The 18,009-nt window shown below is 35.5% G+C and overlaps 1 protein-coding gene across 1 annotated transcript in view; it reads left to right on the forward strand.

The window, feature by feature from the left end:
- The window catches only part of LOC145661733 (chymotrypsinogen B-like), a 215,205-nt gene extending 197,837 nt beyond the window's left edge, over positions 1 to 17,368 (forward strand). The window contains exon 8 of the mRNA XM_081727067.1: positions 17,157 to 17,368. Within this exon, the coding sequence (XP_081583193.1) occupies positions 17,157 to 17,315 (159 nt within the window). The 3' untranslated portion in view covers positions 17,316 to 17,368. The remainder of the gene's footprint in view (positions 1 to 17,156) is intronic.
- The last annotated feature ends 641 nt before the right edge of the window (positions 17,369 to 18,009 follow it).

Consider the following 18,009-nt stretch of genomic DNA (forward strand, 5'->3'; position numbering starts at 1 on the left):
AGGGGGAAGGAACATCAAAATAATACAACTCGCTCGTAAAATTTACGACACGTTAGCTTTCTCTTATTAATACAGATTTCTCAAATAGAGGAATGAATTTGTTATGTATAAGTAATTATAATAATAACATAGTGAATTGGGCATGGAAGAAGCAAAGTAACTAACCCCCACACAATTTACTGAGAACATTCCGCGCCGGAAACTCACGTTGGTCGATATCAAATCATGACCCAATCATACCAGAAGTAAGCTATCTACTAAAAATCAACCTGTACATTCAAAAATGACAATAACAAAGTGACGTAACAATAATCATGGTGATACGTGTTTGCGTCATATCTTGCTCACATATGAGCTCGTATAATCAAAACTACTTTTTCGATTCTAGGTTATGTGTAAAGGTAAAGTTCTTTATGTTTCTCACACACCAGCTTTGAACATCGTTATATCACCTAAGACTTACCTGAAAATTAAAATACTCCTCATTGGCATTGATGACCTTCTACCAACGATCTGGAATGCCATAGATTCCATTGTTGTAGAACTTGGTGGGCCATGAAGTGAAGAAATTATCAAGTTCATTTTACACATCTACTAGGGATTTGAACTTGTATCCTCTAAGGTGATTGTTTAAGGAATGGAACAGCTGATACTGGGATGGCGGAATGTCCGGGGAGTATGGCAGATGCAATAGTGTTTACCATCAGCTGTTCCATTCCATGCCCTTTTAAAAGACATATTTATCTGCGACTTTGCTTAAATACATTCACAGTAACATTTCAGATATAAATATATTTAAAATGTAATTATAATTCAACAATTATCTATCTCATCAAAAAATAAATGAATGATCATGCAACACAGGTATAATATATTGTTAATTTTCCATAATATAAATTGCGTTAAGAAGATGTTCTATTTATTGCTGGCTTATTATTTATTTATTTGTAGTTTATGTGTAGGAGAATGTTGTGACAGCGAAAATGTTATGCATAAAGAAAGAAAAAAAGATTCTGGCTGCTTCGTACACCTCTGTACCTACTTGCTGCTCCTCCCTGGTGACGTCACGCAAAACGTGGAGCGAAACGTCTGTGCGTATAGCCCAACCTTACCTTCTAGTAACCTTGCTCACAACATGCTACGTCGTACTTTCATACAGAAAATTAAGTTTTATCTCACAGAGAAGGGGACGCGGCATAAGACTAAACGGCACAATCCCTTAACGGCAAACACCTAAACGACGTAAAACCTAAAACTCATTTCGCGACACAAAGCCTAAAAGGTAAAATACCTAAACGGCATAAAACATAAACATCACATGCTTAAATATCATTTAGCGGCACAAACCCAAATATCATAAGTCTTAAACAGCACAAGGACTAAAGATCATTTGATGGTTCAATGCCTAAACTGCACAACACCTAAACGACATAAAAGCTAAACGGCACTATACCTGAAAATTTCTTGTGGCCCTACCAACGCTTCCATGGCAAGAATACTGTCAAAATATTAGATATACAGTTCGATATTACAGAACCAAATATTAGCTTAGGACCTACAAGTAATTTGTATAAATACATATTATATCATGTTGATATAAAAAATAAAGTTAAAGCCTATTGTATTTTCTTGTCTTCGGGAGGTACCGGGATCGATACCCGGCGCCTCCACCATGTAGAGGCTAAACGACGGTCCGGGTTAGTCTTTTCCTCTTCATCAGTTTATTATAAAATTTGTTAAATTCAAATGTCTTTGATTACAAAGAATGAAAAATAGTGTATATTTTGTTATTGACTAGATGAGAGGAAATAAGTGTTTTACACAGTGCCCCTTCTCTCAAGGCAGTCTCCAAGGCACCCGGTGATTCTGGTGAGTCTTGAAGGATAGCCCCCTCAGCCCAACGCAACTTTTCGAGGCTTGGTTGTAATAAGGATCCGTAGTCCATTGCGACTTCGGGTAAGGTTAGGTGTACCCCTAGTCCAATGCGACCTCAGGGCAGGTGTTGCTTAATTGATCAGTTGGTCGACTGATGCCGGGACCCTCAGTGGTCAACCTTTTATCTGTCCTCTTCGGGTTCTCCGTGATGTCCGTCTTCTTTCGGCGTTTCTCGGTGTCTCTCTTGTCGGCTTCTCGTCTGCTACGCTGTTTACAATCAATAACACGTGTTGTGTTGACATGTACTTTTGTCGTGATGTGGAGATCCTTACAATATATTTAAAATAAATTTAATTAAAACAAGAACAACAGGCCAGAACTCTGGTTTTGGAAGGGGAGTATTAAGGTACGAACCATTGAAATAGTTTAGAAGCAATAGCTGAGTTCGTTTTTTTTTCTTTTTTGAGTTTCACATCCCCGTAATTACGAAAGAGGAATCCGAGTTTTATAAGATTGCCAGATCGATCTCAATGCAAATGAAATAAAACTGACGTAAACATTAAATTCACACTGTTATATTATTATTATAAAGACAGAAATATTATTTTTCCTTACAAAAACAAAAGAACATAATCAGAATTCGAGTTTTTAATACAACTAGTGCGTAGGTATTTATTTAAAGACATATGTAACAAAGAAAAGCATATTCTATTCCAAATAAGAGTTTTAAAAAAACAGTTGAGGTATAGTTATAGGTTTCTCTAATAGTTATTACTGAAAAACTTATTTCAAATTGAAGGCACAATTTTATTCAGTATAATTACTACATCGAATTGTATAAACGGTAAAAAATCAAGAAATAGGGATGCTCACAAGATAAGATTAGAGGCTGTTAAGACACCAAAATGTGCTGTAAAAGTGATTTCTCGACTCGAGAAATGTATAATTCTCTATTGGACTAGCTCTGTTTCGAGTCAAATTTTGTCAGGAAAATCCTGTCCCGTCTCGTCTCGTGAGCAACCCAATCAATAAATAACGCTAGACTAGACGCTAGACTACGACACCATACGTATACGGAAACCAATTAATACTCATTTATGGATGTAGCCAGCAGGTTATTCCAGGAGATATGTATTTTTCCTTGGGAGCAGGCTATTCAAAAACTAAAAGCAAACCAAGAGATTTCTTTCAAGATTATAAACGCATTAATAGCACAGATACATCATATTGGAGAAGTAGTTATTATTATTATTATTATTATTATTATTATTATTATTATTATTATTATTATTATTATTATTATTATTATTATTAAACGTGATGGCTACATTTACTGTTTTTTTCATACGTATTTTGTTACATATTACACTAGAACTTTAGTGTTATTTGTTGATATTTTAATACATATCAACTCTATTACAACACACTGTAAAATGTAGTAATTGTACTGCATAATAAATGTTCTTTGAAGTTTAAATTTACTATGTTCTTAATGTATACAATGGGTATTTAATGTTTGGTTGTGAAATTTCTAGTTTCGTTTTGTCCTAATTAAGAGAACTTCAGTGGACTTTTGTCCTACCTTGGAAATTTCGAGTGAGTTCTTGTATTACTCTTAATAAAATGTACTCCACGGGAGATATACTGCAGTTCTGAATGCTTACTTGGTTTAAGAAAAGCCTCGAAAAATATTCTTCACATATTTTCATTTAATCCTCTTTAAGAATTTGTCATGAGATCTCGTATCTTCATTTTAATGAAGCTAATCTATTAACCAATTATTCAATTAATTCTTACAATGAAAAAGTTATATTGTTTAATGTTTGTAAAACTACAAACAAATTATGAGAATAGTATTAATTTTGATATTATAAATGTAGCTGTTAATATTGGAACTTATTAATTCGTGATTTTATTTTCAACTCATTACTGCAGCGTGCCAGTATAGAGTAGTGGTGGCGAATTTCAGAACTAAGTCAAGTGAGTGAAAAATGCATAAGACTTAAACGGTAGATGATCTAAACGCCATAAGACCTAAAAGTCATTTGGCGTACAAAAGTATCCACACTAAACGCCACAATACCAAAAATGTAGGTCTAATGCGTATATTTTCTAGCTCTTATGCCGTTTAGATCTTGTGCTGTTTAGGTGTTATGAATGTTACATTCGAGTCATACAACATCAGCTTCCGGTTTATTAGTTTTCGCAATATTCTGATTTATAGTTTGTTACAGCACATTTCTGAATTTTTTGCGCCTGTTAAAATCATGTATATTTTACTTCGTTCATATCAATTATTTCATCTTCCTTTGGTTACTGTAGCAAAAAAATATTTTACTTTGGAACCAAAATTCCAAGTGTTATCAAACACGATCTATTGTTGTACAAAATCAGCAGGAAATCTTGCTCATATACTAGAAGTGGTAATATTTTTAAAGTTCTTACTTTTCTTTTCTGTTTGATTAAAATAGACTGATTTTGCAATCGTTATTAAATACATATAAGACAAAGTAAAGTCTGGCTTATTATGCTTTGGATACTAAAGAGTTTTGCAAGTAGCAGAAGGTAAAGGAGTAAAGTTGAAGAGTAACAGTAGAGAAACTGGGACAAAAAATTACGCGCAAAAGTTTCATTTACTAATTTACTGTAATCTCTATATGCCAAACATATATGTGATTGTTGAATAGGGATCTCGTACGTAGGCAATAATTATTCTCTCAAGTTATTTAGACGTTATACTGTCACCTGTTATGTACTACAATAGGTAATTATAATTTTTTCTTTCTTCTGTTCGGATAAGGATTGCCGGTTAACTGTGAAACGTGTCTCCTATTATAATATTGTTTGTCAATATTTGATTTAAAATGTGTAGTTAAGTATTTGAATATAAAACTTTCATTAAGTTGATAATAATTGTTAAAACTGATTTATTTTCAATAACAATAATTCTACACTTTAAAATTATTGGCGTTTACTTAACCCTTTCACAGAGGAAGTCGACTTATGTCGACAGAAAGAAAATTTCCTTAACCTGCGACTGTCGACTATAGTCGATATGTTAAAATTTGTTTGTCCGTATCTTGGCTTTGTCGAGAGTAGTCGCCAAAATTATACCGTTCAATTTTTTTGTGTTCTATTGTTTTCGATAAACGATAGAAATCACACAGAAAACCTTTGGCGACTACAATTGATAAAACCAAGATACAGACAAATTTTAACACGTCGACTATAATCGACATTCGCAGGTTAGGGAAATTTTCTTTCCGTCGCCTTCCACAGTGAAAGGGTTAAGACGTAATTCAAAGTTCTTGGTGACTACTTTCTCTTCTGCAATCCGATTAAGTAATCACTTTTAAAACTGTTTAACATTTCTAAAAGCCATTAATTTAAATATCTTGAGCTTGGAACTATTGTTTTTAATGTTTTCTGTTGGGAAATGTTGGTTTGATATTGTTTTGTTTGAAAATGATTAGTTTGGAAATTTATGTTTCAAAATTTTGCTGAGAGTTTTATTTTTGCTTAGGAATTTTGGTTTGGAATGTTTTAGTTTAAACAATTTAAATTTATTATTTATTTTTTTTAAAATAAGCGGAATCTTTAAGGTAATTTGAGACATAATTCTAAAATACGAATCATATGAGCTCGCACCATAGTCAGGAAAATATATGATTTTAACATGACCTTAAACTTTGGTAAATCATTCGCTCTGGTGAACAATGTACACAGCAAACTTTTACTATAAATCTCAATAGGTCTAAGTACAAGTAATCCTAAATACAAAATAATTACCTTAATATTAGAGCTATTTAAACTGTCTTCAGAAATCAAGCTCAGAACTCTTGTACATTAATGGTGACTTAAAAATATAAGCTTGACATTTAACTCAGAAATTGCCAAATTCGTAAATTTTTCTATACATCATTTCACGGAATTCGGCATAATAAACAGACATGCTATGTCATTTTGTACTCGTCTGCACTAACAATAGGGGCCGCGGTAGCTCAGTGGTAGAGCTTTCACCTCTGGTGCTAGGAGTCTCGGGTTCAAACGCTGCTCCCGCCAAGTGAACTTTGTGGCAGACAAACACCGTGTGCGTGGATTTTCTCGGGGTTCTCCCGTTTCCTCCCACTTTCTTCATTTCACCATTTCCTTCATCTCTCATCATCACCGTCTCCTTTAGCCTAACCGGCATAACCCTGGGACGTAAAACTCAAAAATGTCATGTCATGTCATTTCATGCACTAATGATAACGCAAGGGTATAATATTGTTGTTATTGAAAATGTCAAGTTCATACATACATCATTTTAGGTATCTTGCCATGGACATACATTCTACCAAACTTATACATAGACCCTAAAACCTTGATTAGAGCATACAAACGTACCAAATTTGTATTTTTTAGGGATTTTTGACCTATGTAATGAAGTAAACGCTTGTCTAATATAATTTAGAAGATTATTCCTGCACCATGTCCTTCATCTACATTCCAGGAAAAAAAATGACCACCCTTTTAATTCAAACGTTACCAAAATTAGTTAATATAGATATTGAAAGCTCTCAAATTTGAATGTTTGGCACATTTAGGAAACAAATATTATTGTCTAAAATTTTGGGTATCCATACAATCATCCTATGATACGTACAGAAGTCCTATAAACACCATTCAAGAGAACGAATATCTCAAAGTATAGCATCCAGGAGTACGAGCATGAATCAGAGGACCAAGGATCCTGAGGCACAAAACTAGGACCATGACACCTGACTGAAAACTACCACATAAGTAACATCATACAATGAGAGCTCGGGTTGAATAGTTTTAAATTTCCCGGAATATACTCATAACCTATGAAAAAGAACATCATATACTTATTTACATAACAATTACAGACCTCCCTCAGAGTTATGTGATTGGCGGAAGTGTTTTGTCTTGCAAGTCCCAGGTTCGATTCCTCGATATATCGGATATCACGTTAAGCTGTAAGTCCACATCTCATATAGAAACGTTACTGGTAGGACGCTAAGCTTAAACCTGATCCAATTCAGAGCGATATATTGCAATATGTGAATTAGGTTAAACATTTTCGAAGACCACATGTTTATTTATTTATTTATTTTTATCGACACAACAGGATTACTGCCCAATTATAGTGTCTACATATAATATACGAGTACAATTAAAATAAGACTTGAGTTGAAATAATACAGTTTCCTTGATTTTTATATTACAAAATTGGCAGTATTACCCTTTTCAACAACTTTTCAGAAGAAGTAAATATATCTACATCTTTATAACCCTTACTAATTTTATTGTATGTATCACAAATTGTCAATGTAGGTGAAATATGCAGTGCATTCGTTTGTCCCAACCTGCAGTTGAACAGGCCACTATTTCCATTGTGTGTTTTGAGGGTTGGAACCTTGATTATTGTTAAATCTAATTATTGCGAAGCTTAAGTACTTTACTGTAATTTCACCAATTACACTCTAATAGTTGCTACCAACAACCTAACTATATTTTCCACCAGACTCCGATCCACGTGCAGACAATAATTGTGTTTGATCTCGAACATTCATAACAAAAAAACATAATTCCCACGTTGAATAAATCATGCATTTATTCTCAACATTCAACTACTTGGTACAATATCTATTATACATCTTCTTAATATAGCCAAACTCATTCCAGTAATCTCTAGGCAAGACAAACATTATTTTCCTAGAAAACTGAAGTTCCATGAAACAAAAATGTCCCGCTTCCACTATACTATATCTTTCTTCTTCTTCTTTTTTACTGTTCTACATTCGTTCTTCTCAGAACGCTACATCCTCCCACCTTTTGATTGCGAATAGCAATCAAAACAAATACCGTAATGGAACATTTACAACACGTCCACTTCTAGTGACTACTTTTCGTTCATCACCACTTGGCTCTGCCATCGATTCTTCACCTGTTCCAGAGTTTTCGATCTTCTCAACAGTCTTAGACGAAACCTGTTTACTTTGATCGGTCGAAAACACTATCTCTAAAGGATATAATTTCTGTATAGGTCGAGTTAAAACTCCACTTGATGTTCTCACCTTTACCACTCGAACATGACTATCTACACCAGGACACAATTCTATAACTCTCCCGAGTGGCCAGTTAATTCTTTTCTTATCTTCCGTTGCTACCAAAACAACATCTCCCAGATGCACTTCTCTACCATGTCCTTTATCCCATTGCTTTTGCACCAACAGACTTAAGTACTCATTTCTGAACCGGTCTCGTAATTGTTGTCTAATAGCACTCAACCTCTTGTATCTCTTGATCAATAATGTGTCTTCCACTCGGTCCAAGTCAGGCACTCCAACTTCTTGAACATCCTGTATGAACATAGCGGGTGTTAAAGCAACAAAATCCTCAGTGTCCTCAGATATATACGTCAAAGGACGACAGTTAATTACGGATTCGCAGTCACATAAAACAGTAGACAACTCCTCAAAATTCAAGGAAGCTTTTCCTAGTGTTCTTCGCAACAGATTTTTCAAGGTACGTATAATTCTCTCCCACCATCCACCCCACCATGGAGCTCCTGGGGGAATAAATTTCCATTGAATTTTATATACAGAGCAACTCAGTTCTATTTCTTTCCAATCAATAGACTTAAACAAATTAACAGTGCCAACAAAATTCGTTCCATTGTCACTGTACACTACCTTTGGTCTACCTCGTCGTGCAATAAACCTTCTCATTGCCAGCATGAATTCACAGGAAGACAAGGAAGACACTAATTCTAAATGCACAGCTCTATACACCGCACAAGTAAATATTACTATCCAAACTTTATTTCCATCATTCAATATAAGCGGTCCTGTCAAATCAATTCCTGTTATCTCAAATGCTAAGGCATCGCGCACTCTATCATCAGGTAAGGGACTTGTAACTGTAGTCATTCTTCCAGCGTCTTGTTTCCTACATGTGACACATTTTCGAATTACACTCTGTACAGTCTTTCTTCCGCGCAATATCCAGTAATTTTCTCTTAGCTTACATAATAAAATTTGGGTTCCTGCATGGTTCATCCTAACATGTTCCTCCATAACCATTCTGTGAACTAACTCATGATCTGACGGAAGTACAAATGGACTCCTGAAGTTCTCTTTATCATCTCTTCTAACAATCTTCGTTTTGACTCGGATCAAGTTTTCTTCGTCCTTGAAAGTCATCAACGTCTTCAATTTCTCACTGTCGTCATTAAAACTCTCCTTTTGCATGAGGTATATTAACCGCCTTTCTGCAGCGTTGAGCTCCTGTACAGTCAACTCTCCGACATTTCTGTTAACCGGTACAGTCCGACAATTTATAATAAATCTGCGCATCCACGCTATCATACGCAACACCTTTTGATACTTGGAGAAACGTCTCAGATACCACACATCTTCGCACTGTACAGTCATCGCAACTACTGTCTTCTTTCTTTCCTTATTTATTTCAACTTTGTCGCAAGCGCTTTCTTCTGTGGGCCAATCAGGTTTTCTTAACTTCAACCAATCCGGTCCCTCCCACCAACGGGATTTCACAAAAGTTGCGGCATTACAACCTCTGCTGGGAAGGTCCGCAGGATTAGAATTACCAGGTACGTGTCTCCAACACGCTATGTCACTCAACGAACGAATTTCCTTGACTCTATTGAACACGAACACACTCCATGGTTCGTTCTTTTGAATCCAATATAACGCAGTTGTAGAATCAGTCCAATAATTTACGGGAATATTTAATTTCAAACTACTAATAATATTATTCGCAAGACGTGCACCAATGCAACATGCTAACAACTCAAGACGAGGGATACTTATTTCCTTCATAGGAGCAACACGTGCCTTACTGGCTACCAACTGGACTACGACTTTACCATTATGTTCACTTTTCAAGTATACAACACAAGCATATGCATACTGACAAGCATCACAAAATATATGCAGAGACCATGACTTCCTTGATTCATCTACCGACAAACATCTCGGTATTGCTATTTGTTTTAACTGATATAAATCTTTTACCCATCGATCAAACCTTTGTTTTACTTCAGGAGATACTTCCTCGTCCCATCCTGCTTTCTTACGGAAACTGTCTTGTAACAAAAGTTTAGGTACTAAAGTCACAGGTGACAGGAATCCTAATGAATCAAATATGCTATGAGCTACCGCCAACATTTTCCTTCTGGTCACAGGTTCTTCAACACCTTTTAAACTATTCAGATCACACATAATAACATCCTTTTGTTTGTTCCAATACATGCCTAGAACATTGGTACTGTCATGATTTTCACTGTTATCATCTACACTATTATATTCCCATCCACGTAAATCAAATTGTGCTTCAGCTAATAACTTCTTAGCTTGTTCAATAAATGAGGTGAGTTCTTCTTCATTACGCACTGATGTAACACAATTGTCAACATAAAATGATTCTTTCAACTTTTTAGCTGTACCCTTGTACTCTGAAGAAACATGTTCTAAGTGAAACTGTATAACAGCACTTAACATAAATGGACTACAATTGACACCAAAAACTACTCTACGATGCAGGTACACTTTTAAGTTTCTTTCAGCAAAATTTCTCCACCATAAAAATCTCAAAAGATCACAATCCCCTTTTTTAACAGCTATCTGTAGAAATGCTTTTTTAATATCAGATATTACCCCTATTTTATGCTCTCGAAATCTCAATAAAATGTCAGTAATCAACTCCACAAGGTTGGGACCTTTCTCTAAACAATCATTCAACGAAGGTGAATTTCGTACTTTACACGAAGCGTCGAAAACTGGTCTAATTTTTGTCGTTGATCTTTCTTTGAAAACAGCTCTATGCGGGAGATAATATCCTGAATCTGTAACCTCATCTGGTGGGACTTCTTCGATTATTCCATCTCGCAACCATTCATTGAACACGGACTCATATTCTTCATACTTTCCATTTACAATTAATTTTTCTGTAACCAAAACACATCTTTTTTCTGCTTGTATTCGGTTGTCAGGTAGTTCTGGGTGACAAACTTTCCATGGAAGACTGACTTCGTACCGTCGCTCCTCATTAACTCGTACAGTTTCTTTAAAATGATTCAAAGCCGCTTCATCCGATTCTTTTCTGGATTTTGTTTCTGTTGGGTCCAAAATTCCTAATGTGTCTAACTTCCACAAATCTGATATCTTTGCATTCTGTGTCAATAGTGAAATATCATTTAATGTTGAAACTTCATGACAGCTATCTTGTTTGTTTATCGGGACCTTTCCCATCATAACCCAGCCTAACAAAGTTCGAACAGCAACTAATCCACATTTTAACTTATGCACTTTATTTGTCATAAGTTGACCAGCTACATCTGCACCGATCAATAATTCTATTTCTGTGTCATGACCTCCGAAATCTGACAGCCAAATTTGGTTTCTTTTCATTTCTGCAACCCATGGTCCTGGCTTCAAACTTGGTATTTGAACACAAATAACAGATCTTTCCAACACTTCTAACTCACATGAAAACTTTTCTTGCATGTCGCAGACAGTGATCGTATAACAATTGTGCTGTTCCTTATTTGTTTCAACTCCGCCAAACAACATATGTTTCACCGTTTCTTTTCTTTGGGTTTTAAGATTCAATTCTCTTGCGACCCGTTTCAGAATGTAAGAGCGCTGAGAGCCATTATCTATTAAAGCTCTTACTTCACGCATTTGTCCGTTCACATTCAGTTTTACTTTCACAGTTTGTAACAAATATTGATCACAGTGATGTTGGTTTGTAAGCGTACACGTTTTCGATTCTTTACAATCACCGGTACTTTTACCTTTTCTTTCCACACTCACTGGACACATCACTGAAAAATGATTTCGTTTACACTTAAAACAGTTGACCTTCACTTTACAAGACTTTGTTTGATGATACGGCTGAAAACACAAAAAACAACATTTATTGTGCAAAAGAACTTTCTTTTTCTCGTCCAGTGACATGTCACGGGCCTTGGAACAGTTCTGTTCACGATGTGATTCTTCACAAAATAAGCACTTCTTACCTGCTTCTGTATCCAATTTATGACTTGACAACAAATTACTAGCTGTGGGGATTTTGTTTTCAATTCTAATTTCCTTCTTTGCGTAACTTATTTTACTACTTGATACCTTGAAGCCTGTTTGTGCTAGAACGATTCTTTCCTCTCCTTCCACTTCATTTTTCAAAAATTTCAACAACTGATTCATTTTATCACTGTACGTTACAACTGATTCATTTTCAGTGCTCCTTGTATCAGTTCCTGAGTACCTTAACCATACTCGTAAGAATTCTTCGGGAAGACATGATTCAACTAAGGGAAACAGTACTGCTGCGAACTTATCACTATCCATACCAATCGATTCTAATGCTCTCAACTGTGATTCTAATTTATCGTACAAACGAGGAAGCGATAGCTTGTTGGATTGGTTTGAAACATTCTGTATCAAAATCCCTAACAATTCTCTGACGTAGTATTCAATTAACAATTCCTCACGACCGATCCTGTTTTGCAAACTCTGAATGACCTTGTCGTAATTTTGTGCTGTAGGAGGATAACTGTTTACTACTTCCCAGACTCTGGTACCTTGTACAACGGATTGCAGTAGGTATTGAAATTTGTCCTCTTTGTCAATGTCCTTGTCTTCGTGTATTCTCTTAAACTGTCCCCAGAAACCTAGCCATTCGCTAATCTGTCCTCCAAATTTCTTAAGCTCTAATTTGGGTAGTTTCAGTTTTTTGCATGAATTAACACAACCAGTTGAACTATTACTGCTGCCTTGTTCACTTTTTTTCTCGTACTGTGACTTAATGAGCTGCTCATATAACACTTGCACTTCGTCCCACATTGACTTATATTCTTCTATGCTGTTATATTCACTTTCATATACACTTACGTCAATTGCTTCTACTTCTTCTGCCAACTGCTCTAGAATCTTTGTGTCGTAATCAGCAAGTTCTATACTCAGCCTATTTAACTTCGTAATATACACTCTTACTTTTTCTTCATTCGGATCACTCTGCTTCAATTCTTCTTTTGCACTAATGATAGTCCTTGTATACAATGTACGAATGGGTTTCCGTAATGCAATTAACTTATCCATCGTGGTTTCACTAGTTACACTATCACTTCGCAATATATAAAATGCGAAACTCTATGCCCCACGCTGATGCGCCAAAAATGTTAAATCTAATTATTGCGAAGCTTAAGTACTTTACTGTAATTTCACCAATTACACTCTAATAGTTGCTACCAACAACCTAACTATATTTTCCACCAGACTCCGATCCACGTGCAGACAATAATTGTGTTTGATCTCGAACATTCATAACAAAAAAACATAATTCCCACGTTGAATAAATCATGCATTTATTCTCAACATTCAACTACTTGGTACAATATCTATTATACATCTTCTTAATATAGCCAAACTCATTCCAGTAATCTCTAGGCAAGACAAACATTATTTTCCTAGAAAACTGAAGTTCCATGAAACAAAAATGTCCCGCTTCCACTATACTATATCTTTCTTCTTCTTCTTTTTTACTGTTCTACATTCGTTCTTCTCAGAACGCTACAATTATTATATTTGAAATCATGTCTGTATAGTCTATTTTGTTATGCAAAAGTCTGTGTAGGAAAATGAGGACGTTCAACGTCCGTCTTTGTTCAAGTGTCTGAAATATAAAGTTGTCAAGTAAATTGCCATATACTTATATTTTGGATAAAAACTTGTCATTTTGTATGTGAGAAAACATATGAATTTGCTATGTATCTGTTCAATTTTTGACGCGTGTTTTCACGAAAGTGTTCCAAATAAGTGAGGCATATTCAAGGTTGGATCTTGCGTAAGAAAAGTAAAGCATTTTCAAAAGTTTAACATTCGTAAATTGTTTGGTTGTTCTGATAAGAAACACAAGATTTCTAAATGCATCATTAGTAATATTTGCTGCATGATGCGAAAAGGTTATTTTTTGTCAATTATCACACCTAAATCTTGTATCTAAGTTTTATAAACTTATTCCATTGATCATGTAAGTAAAGTCACACGTTTTCTCACGTCTACTGCATGTCATGGTTTTACACTTATTAGTATGTATTGTAGGCCTATTGCTAGTACACCATTTTAGTACATTAGTCAGATCTTGTTGCAAGAGTAGAAAGTCATCTTTAGATTTCACATCTACTAATATTTTCAAATCATATGCAAAGAGTATTTTATGGGATTTTTGAATATAACGGGGCAGATCATTCATAAATAATAAAAACAAATAGTTAGCCACTAATGGGAACAAGATAGACCAAAAATGTAAATTAGGTAGTCCTATATACTCTTACTACAGAGAGCCTCAGTCCCAATTATAAGTCCGATTTCAGTGACGCCATACCCCGTGACCGTGGACGAGACTAAATTTTAGTTCCGGTGGAAGCGTGTCATATAATTTCCATGTAAACTTTTATAACCAATCACAATTGTCACGTGATCAAAAACCACCAATCAGCGACAAGTGAAATGAAAATGACCCTATAATATTGCGTTGCAGTTTTAACGCCAAGCAGTGTATTTCCTCGTTCACCTGGCGTTTCTTATGCTCAATTAAAACTCACTCACCCATACACATTAATATTCAACATTTTCTCTTCTGAATTGACAAGATTCGTCTTTACGTTGGATTGTTCAATACGTCAGCTAATGGCGACAGAATTATGTCAGACACTGGCATTCTAATTCTTGATACAGGTAGTGAGCGCTCTTTGTTCAGTACGTTCTGTTCAATACTTATGTAAATACGAAATATTTACCTTAATATTAGAAAATTGTTGTATTCCAACTGCTTGTTTCTTATCAAAAATCTTAAAGTCATAACTTTAAGCTGAGTGTGTGTATCCCTAACTGACACACAAAGAGCTAATCAAACATTTAAGCGATCCTAAAGACATATCTCAGGAAATAGATTTGCATATTAAAAGCAGATTTTGATATACATATAAGGTACTAGTTATCAGTATCACCCGAATGTCAGTTGCTGCTTTGTTACGTTTAACATATGATATATACAGTTTGCGGGAAAATATAGCAAACTGGAAAATGCACTAAAACAGGGAGAGCAAACTGTATCACATCGGTGGTATTCAGACCATACTGTGTGTGTGCTGAAAGATTTGCACCCGTCAACTGTATATGTGTTTGCAGTTCGGGATTAACTGGACAATAAAATTACAATGTAGCGATTACTTTAGTCAGACTTCTTTGAATATATATCACAAGATGGCGAAGTACATTATTTGTTATTCATTGATTTTTCCATGCCATACTTCATCATGAATACAATCCATGTGAAAATAATAAACTCACCTGGAATTGGCATACATTCATATTGCTAAATTTTAAGCTGTGTTAATTTTCTGTCGTGGATATATTGAGACTGGACTATACTTTATCTCGATGCTATTCGAGCAATTCAAGTCCCAAGACCAAGTGTTATGAAAAATCATGGTAGAAGAAATGAAATAAAATGAAATCTTTGAGTATTACGTGCCATGGTTATGCCGGTTAGGTATAACGGAGATAATGATGATGAGGAATGAGTGAAATGGTGGAATGATGAAAGTTGGAGAAAACGGGAGTACCCGGAGAAAACCCACGCACACGGTATTTGTGCACTACAAAGTTCACTTTGCGGGGATTAGGATCGAACTCGGGACCCTAAACACCTGAACTCTCTAAAATACAGCCACTGTGACCCCAAAATCATGGTAGACAAAGAAGACAACAGAGAAAAGTGATAAAATAGGTTCCAAACTCACAGTAGGTTCATTAGGAATCGTTAGCGAATATATTTCACTTATCTCATTGTAGATTTTGATTTCAATCCTTTAATAAGTAATCTACAAATTTCAGTTATAGTTGAGTTGTTTCACGACGTTAATACTGAATTGAACATACTCCCAACGAGTATTGTACCCCACTCGTCTGCATGTTTGTAGGTATGAACATGATTTGAAACTGTGATCAGAAAAGTTTCTAAAACATTGATTATACCTTGCTAATTACGTTCCAATCTCACGATGTATACGAAGTTTATGTAAATAGGTTTCCTGCAGGGTATTTCAATTATTTAGTTAAATGTGCTTCGAAATGATTTTATTTATAAATTGTTAATTAAAATATAGTTATCATTTATATTCACGGATGTTTTGAAACGAAACCCATGTCGAAAGCGTCGGTGAACCACCGATGGACAGCTAGCGAAATTTCGCCAAAAATTGGAGGCACCACAGCGACGATCTGCGGTGGTCCCTCTTGTCTTTTGAAAACTATACCACCAGCGGCCCACCAGTGGCAGAGACGCTACAAAACGCTAATTAACCACAAAATTACTCGCCAAAAATATGTTAAATCGCCTATATGTGTGATTTGTTTACATTAAGGTGAGTCCAAAAAGCACTAAAAAGTACCAAGAAAGTACCCCGGAGGGTGTGAACCACCAACCTTATGACTACTGCACAGGTGTTCTTCCGACTTCGCCACGGAGGCGATGAAGGAAACGCCGCTTGTAAAGGGATAAATCGTTGAGATATTTTTAATTTGGTCAATCAGAGTGCTCCTTTAACCATGTATAGGAGACGATAACTGTTTGGGATAAAATAAAATGCGTTCGCCATGTAATTTTATAACAAAATGACGCGTGTCTATTTACTTTATTTCATAGTTCTTCCATACTCAGTTTCTAATGATCGACGACGGTTGCCATCTAAATTCATACAATTATCGCAATTATCTCAAGATTGTTCACTTCATGATATTGAGGCAGATGTTATTCTTGACCCCCGGAGCTCACTTTAGGAACAATTCTTCAGGAAAAAAATATAATAATAACCACATGCACATGACTGGCGATAGTTCGTGTTGGTCCCTTCGCGATTCTCCGCAACGAATCGAAGGAGGGCGGACCAAAACAAAGTCCTCGCTGCCACGCACAGGTAACTTCAACACCCCAACTCGAGATATCTGTTTCGACTCGACGAAGCCCTGAAAAAGTGGGACACTGGCGACAATCCTTCGACTCGTTGCTAAATTGACGATCGACGTTTATCCGCAAGTGGGCCACTAGGTGTTGGCGACGTTTACGGCATGGGGAAGTCATAAAGATTAATGCATATCGATTTCTATGTATTCAAGTATGAGTTTTATGTTTCGAAACTAAACTAGAAGTATTGAATTAATGTATCATATTGTGTGTTTATTATGTAATAGGGAGACTCCGGTGGACCACTAGCGTGCGAAGTAAATGGGATTAAATATGTAGCGGGTATCAACTCCATGGTATCTAACTGCAGCTTCAATCCAGGTTACGGTGTATTTTCCCGTGTTACCTCCGCTTTAGATTGGATAGATGGAATAACCAAGAGTTAATTCCAATTTGGATAAGAAGAATCCTGTAACACGAGTGTGATAATAAAGTATAACTTAACAACAGTGTGTTTTCGTACATAACATCCTTCTTTAGTCTTGTTGTAGTCTTACCATTGTTGTAGTCTTGTACTTCAAAAATATGACTATAGCCAATTGTATCGCTCCAGTGCTTTGGACTTACACCAAGCTATACATATTTTTTTCGATTATAGTATTTGATGTTGTTGTTTTATCTTGTTTATCTTTGTTTCTGAAAATCAATTCGGAGTTTTAATTAGGTTCTGTGTTGCATAATTTAAAAGATGTAGGCCACAAGCTATTCAGCCCGGCCAATCAGGAGTATAAGATGTTGAAAATAAATATTTTCGTAAGTTGTAATGTGATATGCATTGACAAAATTAAGTTGCTGATTGCTTTAATGGTAGAGAAGCAACACAAAATATATAACGCTTAAGTTACGCTTTTTGTTGAGCTTGTCTGTGACAAAAATTAATTTTGTGGCAACAAATGCATTCTCCGTTATCTCAGATGTGACAGTTGTTGGGAAGCAACTTATAGGAAAATAAATAAAAGTTTCTGGTATTTCCTGAAAAACTTATTAGCCTGTATATTGAAATTATGAAGGCTGTTCACGTAACTGGTTTCTGCAACAAGTTTTAATATCATAATCGTCAATTTCTTCGACGTCTTCAAC

This window comes from Thermobia domestica, chromosome 10 (assembly GCF_964235325.1).
Source record: "Thermobia domestica chromosome 10, izTheDome1.hap1.1, whole genome shotgun sequence".
Taxonomy (NCBI): Eukaryota; Metazoa; Arthropoda; class Insecta; order Zygentoma; family Lepismatidae; genus Thermobia; species Thermobia domestica.